Source organism: Prionailurus bengalensis, chromosome C1 (assembly GCF_016509475.1).
Source record: "Prionailurus bengalensis isolate Pbe53 chromosome C1, Fcat_Pben_1.1_paternal_pri, whole genome shotgun sequence".
Classification (NCBI taxonomy): domain Eukaryota; kingdom Metazoa; phylum Chordata; class Mammalia; order Carnivora; family Felidae; genus Prionailurus; species Prionailurus bengalensis.
Genome location: NC_057345.1, coordinates 167,636,470 through 167,653,372, shown reverse-complemented (window position 1 = coordinate 167,653,372; position 16,903 = coordinate 167,636,470). Strand labels below are relative to the sequence as shown.

At 40.0% G+C, this 16,903-nt stretch overlaps 1 protein-coding gene across 1 annotated transcript in view; it reads left to right on the top strand.

Annotated features, from left to right (window-relative positions):
• Positions 1–710: 710 nt before the first annotated feature.
• Positions 711–16,903, top strand: part of TTN (titin) — a 278,672-nt gene continuing 262,479 nt past the window's right edge. The window contains 10 exon segments of the mRNA XM_043577187.1: positions 711–909; positions 3,097–3,200; positions 5,389–5,592; positions 7,046–7,333; positions 7,806–7,891; positions 7,987–8,231; positions 12,741–13,068; positions 13,642–13,794; positions 14,467–14,607; positions 15,672–15,803. Of these exon segments, the coding sequence (XP_043433122.1) occupies positions 3,110–3,200; positions 5,389–5,592; positions 7,046–7,333; positions 7,806–7,891; positions 7,987–8,231; positions 12,741–13,068; positions 13,642–13,794; positions 14,467–14,607; positions 15,672–15,803 (1,668 nt within the window). The 5' untranslated portion in view covers positions 711–909; positions 3,097–3,109.

Below are 16,903 nucleotides of genomic sequence, written 5' to 3'. Positions count from 1 at the left end.
TGTAAATATTAATGCCAGAAAGATATGACATCTGAAAAAAAAAAGTGAAATCATTATACTGCATAGACTAAATCTAAGCAGAGTTCAGATTTTGTCATTCCACATTCTGTCTTGCAGGGCTGTATAAACACTTAGCTCATTAACATTGACTTAATTCTTCCTAAAGTACAAGTGGATTCTGGAGAATGTAGATAGTGTAAATGAGCTCTCTCAATGCTAAAGTTTAGAGGCACTCATTCTTCAAAGAAGGTGAAGTCTAATGCATGAGATACATTCCCTCATCTGCTGTCTTGATTGACAGCTACATTTGGTTGGTTGTGTGGGGGAAGGGAAGAGGAGCGGGGCCTGACTCACAAGAGCAGGCCCGTCAGGTAAAAGGCTATTTTATATAACTGCCCACAAATGCCTGCTATTGCCACAAAGTCTCAAATCAGTGTTTGCAGATGTTAACAAGTGCTCTTCTCTCAGCCTCAATACTTATTCTTTAAATATACTTCTATTTCCTTGGTAAAGCCTCTTTTGAGATGCTAAATTTAGCACTGCCAATCAGAAGAACAGGTGGTCCGTGACACCACCAAATAGGTCCCTCTCCCATCATGCTTTCCTAAGACAGCCAATCACCTAGGGGCCTGCTCTAGGGATGTGGGGCTGTCAGCAGATCTGGTAAATAAAAGGGCAGAGCCCAGCCCTGGCTCTTGAGCAGTCGTGCATTCCCAGCCTCGCCTCGGGTGTAGGGATTGCATAGAAAAACAAAACTGCACAGTCTTGACTGTGTAGTTTTGTTTTTAAGTTTAGAGGCTCACCGATTCATGTCGGAGATGGTCAAGAAAACCAACTCTAGATAGGACGTCGTTTCAGAAGCAACCTTGGGCTTAGTCCCACCCTTTTTGGGCACTCTTGAGAAATCAGGTGAGCAGCATCTTTACTTTTTTTTCTTCTTTTTTTTTAACAGTAGAGTCCCTTCCTTCTTGATTTCTAGTTCCCAATTCGAATTTTTGTTCTAATGTATGAGACGTTCCGACGCAGAAGTGTTTGTCTACTTGTTGCTGTTACCGATCTGTTATTTGAATTATTTGAATTTGAATTTCAATTATTTGAATCCATTTTCTTTAAAAAGTTCAACGCTGTAGCATATCAGCACAGTCGATGATTCAAATTGTTTAGATCCACCTACTACTCTAAAAGTGTTAAAGTTGAGGTCAGAAATGGTGATAGAAATGTTTGTTTCTGTTATAGACTCTTTGTCTGTTGAGAGTGTTCAAGGTTATATTACTCAGTGATAAAGTGAGACACACCAAGAATAGCTCTGATAAAATGCATGTGGCATCAGCTACACCCTGATGACTTTTTAAGGGAATCAACTGCTGAGGTATCAGTTGCGGGACAGTGACAAAACACTTGCCTGCTGTCAGTCAACACTGGAGAGTTTATTTTGGGATCATGACATTTTAGATGCATACCTTCAGCCCCAATTACACAAAGGCCTTTCAAGAGCAAGTGCTAAAACAACAAAAGTTACCTATCCAATAGGAATAAAAGGCCAATTTAGATAAGATAATTGTAATATATTTAGAAATTTGGGGGGAAAGCTATATCATAGTTTTAGAAAAGACTCAGGATCTCATTATGCATTTTAATTTAGTTCGTAAGCAAGTTATATGATATGAGCTAAATGTTGGTGTTGAGGGTAAGAAATAGTATTTTAAAGACTTAATATCTAAATACATTTTGACTTCCCATCTTCCTGGATTTAGATTACTAATTATAAATGCCTGTAAATACATTGGTATATAATACATAAATGGTGTCAAAGAATACAGCTATTTTTAGAAGATGCACTAGGTTGTAAACAGAGGAAGTTAGACACAAAAATTATTTGTCCTCAATGTAATATGCCATATGGAGTTCTTGGCAAAAGATTCACAAAAACTTTGGGATATTATTTGAATTTTCCAAGTGTAAATTTTATTGGCTCAGAATTCTGGTTTCATTTTCTTTTAACTAAAGAATAAAAAGTTACAGTAAGGTACAGAATTTTCTAGAAAAATTATTTTTCCATCAAGTTGTAGTGAACAGGGAATTTTGTGAAAATCGGGAATGAAGTAACTGACAATTGAATATAAGGTATTTACGCATCAGAAAATTCTTCACAATCTCTCTGGAACTGATGGACAAAATACTTTCTCCCACTAAAAAAGGACCTAGTTGCAAATTTCATATTTATTTCTTTGGTTTTGAATATTCGTGTTAAGAAAGCATGGGGCTTTTAACTTCGTTTACACTTCACATCAGCATTCCATTTTTCAGGTTTGTACCTTGTTCCTTATTAAGTACTCAAGTCAGTATTTTTCTTTCAGATCTGTATAAAAGTTGGCCTGCTCACATGAGTTTAAATGTTCCTATGCAGTTCAGCAGTAGCAACATTTATTGAGCAGTTACAATGTGAAGAAATATTAGAAATAGACTGCACTATATGCTGTCTGTGAAAGGTTTGCATAGTTAACAAGACTTTCCAGAACTTTCCAAGTAAGGAAAGAATTGCAAAGTTCAAATTTTTAGTGTTGGTGACTATTTTAAGTAGCCACCAAGATTTCCTGAAGTAATACTGCCTGAAACTATGTCAACTTTATAAATGGAGATATAGTGAGTAAAAGATATTGGGAGGAAGGAATTTTTTTTAATTATTGTCTCTCAACCATTGAACTGATGCAAAGATTCATCCTATTCTTTCCACACATCTTTTATTGTTCTTCTCTACCCCCACAAATTCCAACTTTCCCTCTTTCTCACACCTTGGTGTCCCACGTTTGGTAAGACTGAATTTCCCTCTTTGACCACTAGAGGACACTCCTTGCTCTGCTCTCCTGAATTTTTTCCCATTTCTCTTTAGACTTCTTACTCTGTTAGCTTCAGGTCAATTCAGACAGGGGCCCATGTTCAAATTCAAGCCACAAAGGAGAAGGCCTACCCATCACTCTAGGCCCACAGACGACCTAACGAGCAATCTCTTTGAAAATGTGTTTCTCTGCCATTACAAAGTAGCTCCAGAGTGGCCCTTAGCTGTGACATTCTAACTTATTTTCTGTTCCTTTTCAGAGTGCCTAAAAAGATGACCACTCAAGCACCGACGTTTAAGCAGCCGTTACAAAGCGTTGTGGTACTGGAGGGTAGTACCGCAACCTTTGAGGCTCACATTAGTGGTAAGGTCACGCCTTCACACTTTCCTTTTGTCCATCTTCTCCCCAGTACCTTAACTTGGCTGTATGACCTGACACCAAGTTTAAGCCATGTTTCCACTTTGTAAAATTGGTCCAACTGTATGGAGGGCCATTATAAGGGTATACCGTTCACAGAGTACTGACAAAATCTGACAATATAATGGCTTAAAAATGTTTTATTCATATTTATAATTCCACAGAGCAAAATAATTAGCATTGGATTAAAATTGCTGTCAGAATCCAGCAGCTAAGTACAACCAAATTTGGTCATTCTATATTTGGGTTCAGCTGCAGAGCCAGACTGAAAGCCAAGAACTGAAGCCCAGTAGGGGGCCAGCCATGGAGATGTGGGGCAAGTAGCCTGGGGCTGACTGCTCTGTGCCAGACAATGGGAAATAACAATACATTGGACTTTATAAGAAGCAGAAAACTTTCAGTGTTGCACTAACTCCTAATTATTTTATTCTTGTATATTCAATCTTTATTAAGTGATTCTAGTGAATTAAAAGGTTTTCCAATCTTTTGGAAATGACAACAAAAAATAGTATATACCACCTGGTCTATATATTAAAGAGAAATAAACATTGACTTTAGAATTTTATTTAAAAGAAAGTTCTTCTGGTTTTTCCCCCCTTTTTCTTCTTCATAACTCATATTAGAGGTCGTTCCAAAAAATGCATGATTTCTGGGACTTACTGTCTTCTGAAAAAAAATGAGGGTAATCTACAAACTACATTGTAAATAATTTCAAAATTATTTAATCAATATTGTCTGCAGTATTGTAACTGGTCCTATCAAATTATATGGATTGATTAAAAATCAAGCTTGATGCACCTCCATGGTGCACTATCCCTCTTTTTATATTTTTTTGCTTATAATAAAGATATAAAATAAGATTTCCTTTTCCTTTCTTTTTCCTTTCATTTTTTCTATTTTATGTAGCAATCTTCTTCCTAACTGGATAAGACCTTTACACTGCACAAATATCCTATAGTCATTCTTCATTTTCCATTGTGTATGCATATAGAGACCAACTCCATTCTTCTCATCACGCATGATAAACTCTGACTTTACAATAATACATTTATTTATCTTGTAACACTCAGTAACTTTTGAACTGAGCTGAACACAATTGGCTTCAGTGGGAATTTTGCCTGTTTATGAAGTTAGTGGGATCTTGCTTCCCCATAGCCTCTTATTCCTTCACACTCCGTGCTAATAAATTCTCAGGAAAACAGCACTGAAGATACTTGATATTCATGAATTAGGCAAATAAACTATTCCCTTGGTCATGGTGGGAGATGGGTTCACGTAAGGACAATGAAACAAATGTTCTCTTGATTTTCTCCACCTCACAGTTTAATATAAAATAAAATAAACCATGCTCTGAATTTGCCTCATGCCTTCTGAATGTACAGAATGTTACTATCCTTAAAATATCAAACCACGTACACGTGGTTCTTAGCTCCACAATTTGTGACAATTGAAGAGAATTTGCCTTCTCTACCTGCAACTCCAAGTATACATGTTGTTCTGTAAGACTAGTTTTGGCTTTGTGTCATTTATATGAGAACCTGCCTCTCTCTGCACTTTGGCGTTTTTTGCTGATTACACATTTGAAAGGCAGGAGAGTTCGAGGAGACAGTGTCCCTGCAACCACAGAGGGCGGACACGGACGGGCTTGACCTCTCATGCTTGCTAGGCAGTGCTTTCGGACCCTTTGCTGCTTTTGCTCTTTGTTTTTGAAGAGGACAACAGTCACTTTTTATTTCAAAGTTTCCTTGGCTCTGTACTTCTATAAATTCCTTTCATGATTTTAATGCCATCCATTAAATTGCATCAGGGAGAACCTGGGACAGGGGGGCAGGAGCTGGAGATTCTAATGGTCCATGTGCCACTGCTGGCCGAGGGACCTTGGAAAAATCACTGAGCCTCTTTTGGTCTCAGTCTCCTTCCCTATTAAATGAAGGTATTGACCTCTACATGAACCCACAGACCTCCTCGTTGTCTGCAAGTTGACCCTTTCATCGTGTGGCTGTCAGGTTTTCCTCATCATTAAATGGCCTTACACTCTGGGGAGCTCATACCATTAGGACAACACAGCAGCACAGAGCAGAGGACATTGCAGAGCCCCATTCCAACATAAAGATGAATTGTATTTGTGCTCCAGGTTTCCCAGTTCCTGAGGTGAGCTGGTTTAGGGATGGCCAGGCAATTTCCACTTCCACTCTGCCCGGCGTGCAGATCTCCTTTAGCGATGGCCGCGCTAGACTGACGATCCCCGCCGTGACTAAAGCCAACAGTGGAAGATACTCCCTGAGAGCCACCAATGGATCTGGACAAGCGACTAGTACTGCTGAGCTTCTCGTGACAGGTAGGCTGGAGGGGACACATCTGTCCTCTGCTCTGCCCCCAGGGCCTCTCCAGCACACGGGAAAGGAGGTCCAGGAAGAGCTACTGAGGGACAAGTAGATGTGGCTAAAATCTAGAGAGGGGCCCAGGAGGCTCAATTGATAGCAAAGTTGTTTGCCATGTAAAATTCAATTTTCCTCTCAAAAGACAGCACAAAAGTGGCTGAGAACATTTCCTCTATACACATGTTAAACACTCAAGAATATATTAAGGAAATATTAAAAACCATGTTTCTGAGCAAGTGGAAAAGCTTAAAGCCTTGTTTATAAGCCTACTAAGGAAACAGGTACATCACCAAGAATTTACGCTTTAACAAGCTCCTAGATGATACTGAAGCAAGTTTTCACAGACCACCCATTTAAGAAAACTGCTCTCGACTGTAAAGTTCAATAATGCTTCACTTACTTTCCATTTCTAATAATAGTACACGGTAGACATTACACAGAAAAAGGCAAATGCATGACGCAGTTACCTCGGAAAAGTTACTACTATTCTTCACGGCCTCTGTCATTTTCCTTCATCCTTTACTTCCTGGTAAGACATTAATACATGAAACATCGCCTTACTTTACACGCTAGAAACAGTACCTGCATAACCAGCTACGGAACGTTATATATGATTATCCAATAAACTATACTGCCGGCATGTTCAAGTATAGGACTGTTACTGATCTAAACACAAGGTGTATCAAGAACATCGCATGTGAACTTTAACATTTATCCGGAAAATTCAGAAATGGAAAATTCACAGGGTGACAGGTTGTTTATTACTCAAATACATGTCAAAATTAATCCCATTCTCTCTTCACATTCCTAAAAATTTCTTTCTGTGTAATTAACCAAATAATCCCCTTTCTGTAGCCTAACTAACATTGAATCATGTCACTATTTAGATTAACATTTAAATGCAAGTAAATATTTGGGTTATTTGAATACTAATCAATTTGGAGATAATTTAGGATTTTTAACATTAAATTAAAATTTAATGATTCTATAAGTCACGGGTACACTTATCACAGCCATTGGGATTCATTTTAATGCAACTTACTGAAATATACAGAAATTATTTTAACATGTTAATATAGTGCTAGATGTGAGGTTGAGAAGATGTGTCCAAAATATTCTCTAAAAATGTTATAATGACATCTAGGCTTTAAAAAAAAAAAAAATTGTGGTGGTCTAGAACTGCCAAACTAAACAAAGCGAATACAATAAAATATGGTTGTGGGATTGCCTTCTGCCATCTTCTGGCTCCTTTTTCGCTGTCATATGCATGAGCTGGGCTCAAGGACAGTCAAGGTTCTCTGGTTCAGAGAGTCATCGCCTCATTTTGGAAACGGAGCTGTGATCGTTTAAAAATAACCTATTGGGAGCACCCTGGCTTGCAGTGCTGATTTTCCTCCCTTCCCCCTGCAGCAGAGACAGCACCACCCAACTTTGTTCAACGACTGCAGAGCATGACCGTGAGACAAGGAAGCCAAGTGCGACTCCAAGTGAGAGTGACCGGAATCCCTACACCTGTGGTGAAGTTCTACCGGGACGGAGCCGAAATCCAGAGCTCCCTTGATTTTCAAATTTCACAAGAAGGCGACCTCTACAGCTTACTGATTGCAGAAGCATACCCCGAAGACTCCGGGACCTATTCAGTAAATGCCACCAATAGCGTTGGAAGAGCTACTTCCACTGCCGAATTACTGGTTCAAGGTGCGTGCTGGAGACTGAGTAACAGGGAGGAGAGAGTGCTGATCTAGGAGGAAGTGGAGCCAGAGGCCGTCCTGGCTCCCCTCGAAGGCTTTGGGGATCCTGCGAACAGAAAATCAGGCTTTTCAACACGGGTGAAAAGTCTCTGAGATTCCAAGCAGGAGCTCATAATCATTGAAGCAATCTCTGTTTACTAAGCCCATTAGAAGCTAGAAAGTCTCTCAGCTGAGTCATCTGTGTTTTCAAATTGTTGACCAACAATGGATGTGAAAAAATACGGTTCTAAGTAAATTCTTACCTATTAATGAACATATTGCATTTTAAAACCTGATGTATATTAACGCAAAATCCAAAACCTTATTCATTTTTCTCCATCAAGATACCTAGAAAATGTTACTGACTTCATAGACAGAATTAACATAATCTCTTTAGAAATGGGTTGCCCTGCTAAACACCTGTCTTTCCCTTCTGACAGGTGAAGAAGTAGTACCCGCTAAAAAGACAAAGACAATTGTTTCGACTGCTCAGATTTCAGAAACAAGACAGACCCGAATTGAAAAGGTACTTTTCTATACTATCGGCTTTCAAACCGATTTCAGATTGTGGCTTCACCAACTATTCCTCCTCAATGCGGGCTTTGTTTTCTTCTTTTACAGAAGTTTGAAGCCCACTTTGATGCCAGATCAATTGCAACAGTTGAGATGGTCATAGATGGTGCCGCTGGGCAACAGCTGCCACATAAAACACCTCCCAGGATCCCTCCTAAGCCAAAGTCAAGGTCTCCCACACCACCCTCCATTGCTGCCAAAGCACAGCTGGCTCGACAGCAGTCCCCATCGCCCATCAGACACTCTCCTTCCCCGGTCAGACATGTGCGGGCACCAACCCCGTCTCCTGTCAGGTAAAGCCTTTCAAAGGAGAGCAAGTCACTATGCATTTTTGAATTAGGTTTCATCCAGCAAGAAGAGAAATAGAAGGAAGCAATAAAAACGTAGCACGTGATAAAGGAGGTAAGCCGAAAGGAGCTGAATACGATTTTCACAAATCCTCACTGTCCACAGGTAAATTAGAAGACTTTATAAACCCCATTTCTGAATTCCTATTTGTATTCCATTTAACAAATATCTGCATTAGGGGCCAAGAGAAAGCAGCAAAATAAAAAGAGCACAGAATTTAGGGTTGGAAGCCCGATGTTCAATCAACCTGACATAGTCACTACTATATATTGACCGCTTTCTCTCAATCAGACATTTGGTTGGCATTCTATACATATTATCTCATTAAATAGTCGTAGCAACCTCTACGAATTATCATTCCTAATTTTATAGTTAGGCAAGTTGAGTGGAGCCAAAGAAATTAAATAATTTGCTTAAGGTCTTAGTCATACCATTTATAAATTAAAGAAAATCACGACAAGAAAGATCTCAAGGTGTGTTGTGAAGATCCAGTGAGATAATTAAAGGTTCCTTGTAAATAGAAAATAATTATACAAATGTTCTTATGCTCTGGTAATAAGTAAAGTCTTCTAAGTATTGTGCATATGTTTATGTCATTTTATGTGGAAAATAAAATGGGTTTCTATGCTTAGTTAATATGGAGGTATTTTAGAAAGTGAGCATGTATCATCGGGGCTCAGAAATTATATAATCAAGTGTAAATTATCCATAACAAATTTGAAACTTTGGAACTTGGCTTAACCTGCTGAAGTTTTTAATATGATGATCAGAAAAATGTACACAGTTTGGAGTGAATTAGAAGAGTGTTCTTAGCCAATTTATATGATTTAAATTTTTTTTTCATATTTATTTATTTATTTTGAGAGAGAGCATGAACAGGGGAGGGGCAGAGAGACAGAGAGAGAGAGAGAGAGAGAGAGAGAGAGAGAGAGAGAGAATCCCAAGCAGGCTCCATGCTGTCAGCACAGAGCTCGAACTCACCAACTGTGAGATCATGACCTGAGCCAAAACTGAGTCGGGCACTTAACCAACTGAGCCACCTAGACACCCCTGTGACTTTTTTTAATGTAGAGAAAACTCCCCTGCCAAGAAAAATTTTTAAAGGAAAATAGCCAGATAGCTGACCTAAAAATTTTCAAACTTATTTGAGTTACTGAAATCAAAACAGTATGGTATTGGTAGGTGAATAGAAAACATATTAGGGAAGCAAAACAAAAGATCTAGAAATAGATTCAAGTATCTGGACATTCCAGTTTTAATCAAACTGACTTTTCAGGTCAGTGGGGGAAAGGGTTTTTTACTTGATAAAGAGTGCTGGCCTGGGGCGCCTGGGTGGCGCAGTCGGTTAAGCGTCCGACTTCAGCTCAGGTCATGATCTCTCGGTCCGTGAGTTCGAGCCCCACGTCGGGCTCTGGGCTGATGGATCAGAGCCTGGAGCCTGCTTCGGATTCTGTGTCTCCCTCTCTCTCTGCCCCTCCCCCGTTCATGCTCTGTCTCTCTCTGTCCCAAAAATAAATAAACGTTGAAAAAAAAAAATTAAAAAAAAAAAAAGAGTGCTGGCCTGATTAGCCATCCATTTGGAAGAAAACAAATATTAATCTCTACCTCAAACCATGTACAAAATAAATCTCAGCCTGACTAAAAAGCTAAATTAAAAAACAAAAACTAAAAAAAACGAGAGAATTTGGGGAAACATTTGTAGGGGAGAGCTTTTAAAAATAGATTTAGAGATTCAATTACACAAAAATAAAAATGTATTTATGGCAAAAGTAAGGTCATTGCTAAGCCAAGCAGTGCATTTGCGAAAATATTTTAGAAGTGCCTCTTCCTCAAGATATTTCATTGCCTCTGCCAAAAAAGTATTGTATCAAGTATACTATAGCTACAATATGAATGGTACAAGCCAGAAACAGTGCATAACTTAAACAACTATATATGTTGATGCTTGATAAGACCCCATATAGAAGAAAAATGCAAGCAGTAGATCTAGGGGGGGGCATGTTTGCAATACTTACGACAAATGACTAAGTACCAAATGCATTAAAAAGCTTCCAAAAATTATTTTTTTAAGTTTATTTATTTTGAGAGAAAGTGTGAGTGGGGGAGGGGCAGAGAAAGAGGGAGAGAATCCCCAGCAGGCTCCACACTGACAGTGCAGACTCAACGCGGGGCTGGAACCCATGAACGGTGAGGTCATGACCTCAGCCAAAGTTGGATACTTAACTGACTGAGCCACCCAGGCACTGTCCCCACAAATTAATTTTTAAAGGAAATAAATAAGCAACACAAATGGGAAAAAATGAACAGAAGGCAAGCATTTCACACAGGAGACAATGTACATGTCCAACAAATATATGAAAAATGCTAGATATTTTCCAAATTTTATTATATTGGCCACTTTGAAAATTAATGGTTCTGACAAACACTAATATGAAGCCTTGAACAAAAAGCTGAGTTTTAAAAACATGTCTGGCTATCAAATAAATAAAGTGTTCTGTCTCAGGCTAGCTCTGAGTTTGCACACCATGAAATCACAAGACAGGCCAAATGTGAATATCTGGGGGAGATAACAACCTCACTATATTTTTAATCCAAGCCTAAGGGTCATTGAAAATTACAGAGCTTTCCTGATTCCATGGAGCGTTTTGACTGTCTTAGCAGTTCTGGCAGTTCATTAATAACAATCCCCATTACTTGGTCCCTGAAATTTGCTTTCAAATAAGAAATAAAAATAGCAATTTGTGGAGCAAATAATGGTTATCCAAGATAGACTCCTTCCTAAAATGCCTAATGGTTTAATCTTGATTTTTGTCGTAGAGTAAGGCAAACATATTTTGTTGAATAAGGTACACGTATCTAGCTGTGACCAGGTGATGACTTTTTATTGTAAGAGCAAAAATAAGCACTTTCCTATAATGACACAAATTACATTGATTTTCCACAGTTATGGGCTTACCTGCAGCCTGCTGCTAATCACTCAAGTCTTGCTAATCATGTCTTTAACTCTTTTTGAAATAAGCCCACTTTATGGTGAACAGCAAGAGTAAGGCACAGGTTGAAACTTGGAAGTACAGGTCACTTTGCTTTTCATCAGTTGGTGTAGACCCTACATTATTCTAAACTGGTCTTTGTTATATTTCTAAGGCAGTCACTTTTAAAATAGGGACATGTCCCCCTGGGTTTCCCTTTAGTTGATTACAACTTCATTTATAAAATGTAAATTGATTTTCACCAAGAAAAACCCTTCTTCAAGAAAATGACTAAACATTTCCTCATGAAACTGTTTAATATTTTAGTGTACTATTAAGTTACTCTGTAATTTAGAGCAGATATCAGCTGTATCTTCAACCTTAATTAGAATAGTCATTTCATTTAATGCCAGAGAGCGTTTATAAACATTTTTCTATGGGTAGTAGTTATAATTCAATGATAAGGCAATGCTGCCACCTAGAGGGAAAAATTAAGAATTGATCAAGGATTAAATTATGAAAACTATCTTAAAATAATTGGTCAACCCCTAGAATTACTGCTGAAGACCAGGGACTGTCTTTTTTGGCCGTAAATGCGAGGATTTACACCTAGATTCTTCAAATGATGCTATTACACTTTGGATATACACACACAAAAAAGCAATGAAAACTATTTTGGAAGCACTTTATCAATTTAATAATAATAATAATAATAATAATAATAACGCTGTGGGATCCTTGGATTTCAAAACAGCCAGTTACCACAGTAGCTACATGGATGTTAAAAGAAGTCCAGAGTCCGACAAAATGAGCCTGAACGTAAACAGAGAAAATTAAGAAGAGCAGTTCACAACACGTTTTGACCAGAATGGCAGTTTTCAAAGTGCATTGCACAGCCTACACCCTAAAAAGCTCTGTAAAGCCGAGTACCAAGAATGTTTCCTCCTGGTCTGGAGCTTCACAGAGTCTGTGGGCATGTGAAAGCCATGAGAAATCAGCAGGACAGGAAAAAAGGTGCAACGTATTTAGCCTAGAATTAATTGCACAAGCATTTTGATTACAGACACCTTTCTTTGTTCAACACCTGTCTGACATGCCCTCACTCACCAGAATTCAGAGTGCAAAGAAATTGAGAGCTATGATTACCATATTCACCATGTCCTTTCTTTGGCTGTCTTTCAAGATCTCCTGCTGCCGTGACTTTTTTTAAATGGTGAGAAGGTGGGGCAGGGCACAGAATTCTTTAGCTTAGAATTCAGTCTGATTCTCTTACGGAGTTACAGAAGATAAGATTAAGGCTTACTGAGATTTAAAACACATTACTTTCAATCAAGTACATTGTTAGCCTCTGAATCGGTTATTGAGGCACAGGTTTTTAAACTCTGCCTTAAACACTTCCAGATTTTCCTTCCATTATTCAAATCTGATGACCCCAGGAGGAGTTCTCCGTCTTGGCATTCTTGACCTCTGCCCTTGGGTTTTCAGGTCCGTGTCTCCGGCCGGGAGGATCTCCACGTCTCCCATCCGATCTGTTAAGTCTCCATTACTCATGCGGAAGACTCCAACACCCAGCATGGCCACAGGCCCCGAAGTGCCTCCCCCTTGGAAGCAAGAGGGCTATGTGGCTTCGTCCGAGGCTGAGATGAGAGAAACCACGGTGACAAGCGCCACCCAGATCAGAACAGAAGAGAGATGGGAAGGGAGATACGGGATCCAGGAGCAAGTGACCATCAGCGGAGGAGCGGGAGCTGCTGCCGGCGTGTCGGCCACTGCTGCGTTGGCGGCCGGGGCTGTGGCTACTGGTGCTGCAGAGGTACTGTCAGAGCTGTCCTGTTTCCTTTCACGGCTGCTTTCTCCAGCCACAACCTTGCCACGAAGCCCCGTCTCTGGAGGTTGGAGGGGAAATGCATATGCATGTGGGAACATAACAGAAACTGAAGACCAAATCTGGCTCGTGCTTTGTGAAATCATTTTTTTTTCAACGTTTATTTATTTTTGGGACAGAGAGACAGAGCATGAACGGGGGAGGGGCAGAGAGAGAGGGAGACACAGAATCGGAAACAGGCTCCAGGCTCTGAGCCATCAGCCCAGAGCCTGACGCGGGGCTTGAACTCCCAGACCGCGAGATCGTGACCTGGCTGAAGTCGGACACTTAACCGACTGCGCCACCCAGGCGCCCCGTGAAATCATTTTTAATGGGGATGAAGGCTCTAATCTGTCAGGTTTTTATAAAATACGGGGTTTAATGGTACATGCCCTATATCTCTTGGCAATGACAAATGCTTGTCCCGTGAATGCTTTACTAGAGCAGCTCATTTCCATTGCACTCTTGTATTTGCTGCTGGGTGTGTCATTTTAAAAAGGGACTTGGTCATTTCCAATCCAGGTGAAACAAGAAACTGACAAAAGTGCAGCTGTTGCGACCGTCGTTGCTGCTGTTGATATGGCCAGAGTGAGAGAACCAGTCATCAGCGCTGTAGAGCAGACTGCTCAGAGGACAACCACGACTGCCACGCACATCCAACCTGCTCAAGAACAGGTATGCATGTGGCCAGCCAGAACGAGCTTTGCATGCAGCGATCCCATGGCAAACCAGTGCTCCAGTCATTTTGAGGACAGCCCTGAGCCCAATGTGGCCCGGGTTTCTAGGACACTCTGAGCAACGGATGGCCTGAGATACCCAGGGTGTTCAAGAGAGAAGTTACCTGACGTACCTGGTCCGTGTCCGGCAGGAAAACAGACAGGAGTTAGCCATCAGAGAGTTAGTACAGGAGGCCAGAGAAGGAATTCAAAGTATCAAAGTGGTCCTGGGTCAAGACAGGCAAAGCGTGGCCCAAAAAGTCAGCCGAACAAAGAGGTGTGCGCATTCATTTCTTTAGTTCTAGACCCGTCAATCCAGAGTTCAGTTGCAGAGCCAGGCACAGAAACCACTATTGCAGGGCAAACGTTACCTTTCTCTAAGCCTCCCCAAGAGACCTTTGCTTTTACTTACCTCAAATGTGACATGTGATTCATGGCTGAAAAGTGTTATAAATCGAGGATAATTTCCCACCTCCTATTTGAATAGATTTTTTTATATAGTTTAAAATCACTCTAGCTTTCCTCCTTATCCTCTCTTGTGTGACGTTTATGTCTTTATCCTGATTTATTATTGTAAGCTTTTATATAAGGTGCATGAAACTATTTCCTTCCTTTCTCTTCTGAAACTCAGATTAAAAAGGAGGCAGAGAAGAAGACTGCTGTAACTAAGGTAGTAGTGGCTGCCGATAAAGCCAAGGAGCAAGAATTAAAATCAAGAACCAGAGAAGTAATTACGACAAAACAAGAGCAGGTGCACGTAACTCACGAACAGGTGAAAATACATTTTTTTTAAAAAAACAATTGGTAAGGCTTTCGGCCAATGGAGCCAGCTGGGTGGTTTGAGAAGATGACTTTCTTTTTTTTTTTTCCTTTAAAGCTTATTTATTCATTTATTTTGAGAAAGAGAGAGACAGCATGAGTAGGGAGGGGCAGAGAGAGAGAGAGAGAGAGAGAGAGAGAGAGAGGGAGAGAGAGAGAGAGAAAGAACCCCAAGCAGATTCCACATTGTCAGCACAGAGCCCTATGCAGGGCTGGAACTCACAAACTGTGAGCTCATGACCCAAGCTGAAATCAAGAGTCAGACACTTAATCAGCTGAGCCACCTGGGCACCTTGTGAAGATGAACTTTCACGTCTCCTTTAAACCCTGAGATCCTGAACGTCAGGGATAATGTCTAAGAATGGCAAAGAGGCAAAAGGGGAAAACTGCTTCCCCGCTCCCACACACAGACCTTAGGCATCCAGATCCAAACAGCCTCCTTTGGAAGGTTAAGGATTTGGAAAACATCTTGCCCGAGATATGTGTAAAACTTTCTCCCTGTAATGTCTCAGTTTTAGAAAAGTAAGTCTTGATATATTCCAAACCATCATAATTAAGAAAGTTTTCAAAGCAAAAATAACATATGAATGCAGATTATAAATTGTCCATACTTGATTTCTCATATATAAAATAAAAGGGTCGGACAAATTCTAAGGCCTTTCATTCTAATATCCTATTCTTTAAGATCAACCTTTAGATGACAGAAGTGGCATAGAATAGTATTGCCATATATCCATTAGTAAAAATTGAAAGTCTTTTCAAAGAAGACAATTCTCCAATTCAGATAATGGTGTTGAAGTCAACCTTTTTTCCCCTGAGCAGCATAAATTATGGTTGAGGCAGAGAAGGAGTGTGGTCCTATTAAGGCAAATGAGATAATTTATTTAGTGATCGGTCCAGAAAAAGAAGATTTTACTCCTTTCTTCAAATTTCTATTTTGTTCTATTTAATAAACATTATGTCACTTCCATTCAAGATCAGGAGACAATAAGTGTTTGTTCTGATCATTGATTTCAGATAAGAAAAGAAACTGAAAAAGCATTTGTACCGAAAGTAGTAATTTCTACAACCAAAGCCAAAGAACAAGAAACTAGAGTAACTGGACAAATTACTACAAAGCAAGAACAAAAACAAGTAACTCAAGAAACAGTAAGTCCAGTTTTGTCATTACATTGTAATTCATGGACAAATAATGCATTCTAGCCAGCTGCCTGTGCCCTATGACCAGAAACTCTAAATGGAGGAGTCCTGTGTGTGTATTTCTTTTTGTTGTTTCTCTGTCTAGTACGGAAACTCTTTCATGATGGAAATTCTGTTTTCATTGCAGTTTTTCACTCAATTGATCCATTTTGGGGAGATTGTCTATTAGAACAGTTTGGGGGTACATCTATGACATTTCTAGGGCATAACTATTTATTTACTTATTTGAAATGTTTATTTTTTGAGAGAGAGAGAGAGACAGTTCAAATGGGGAGGGACAGAGAGAGAAGGGGACAGAGGATCTAAAGCAGGCTCCATGCTGACAGCAGCAAACCTGATGCGGATGCGGGGCTCAAATTCACAAACCATGAGATCATGACTTGAGCCAAAGTCTGATGCTTAACCAACCAAGTCACCCAGGCATCCCTCTGGCGCATATTTAAGCGTAAGATAGATATCACCCCAATCAAGTTACCCCCAGTACAGTTTTTTAATGCATAGCCTGAGCCCTCAGTCGCTTAGCTTGTAAGACATGTTGTGTACACACACACACACCAGCCACGAACACTCCCTTGTAAATATCAAGGGAGAGTGAGGAAATGTTGGACATCAGGGTTGACTGGTACTTCTTCAAGAAAATGCTTTAAAGCGTTTGCTGCTTTTGTGCCATACAGCCACGTGAGAACAGCCTGTGTCACTAAAGTCCACTTTTCTCCCACATGTGACATCAAACCTTAACGTGTCAGGAAAGAAGCATCTATTTTCAATTCTTTCATGTTCAGGAGGGTGCCTGCACTCACCTATCTTGATCTCAAGTTCTTTGCTGATCCCAGAGCTACTTTTTACAAAGGTCTAGCTGAGAACATTATACACTTTGGAGGCTGGCCAGAGGCTATTGAATGAATTTCCATCCCCTTATAGTGAGTGAGAGACTTTGAATGCCCAAGAACTCTACTTGGCATAATCAAGAGCATAGAAATGCCTGTTGCCATTGCGATGCCACTTACTGGCAAGTTCAGCCTGACCGTAGTTTTCCAGCCATTTGCTTG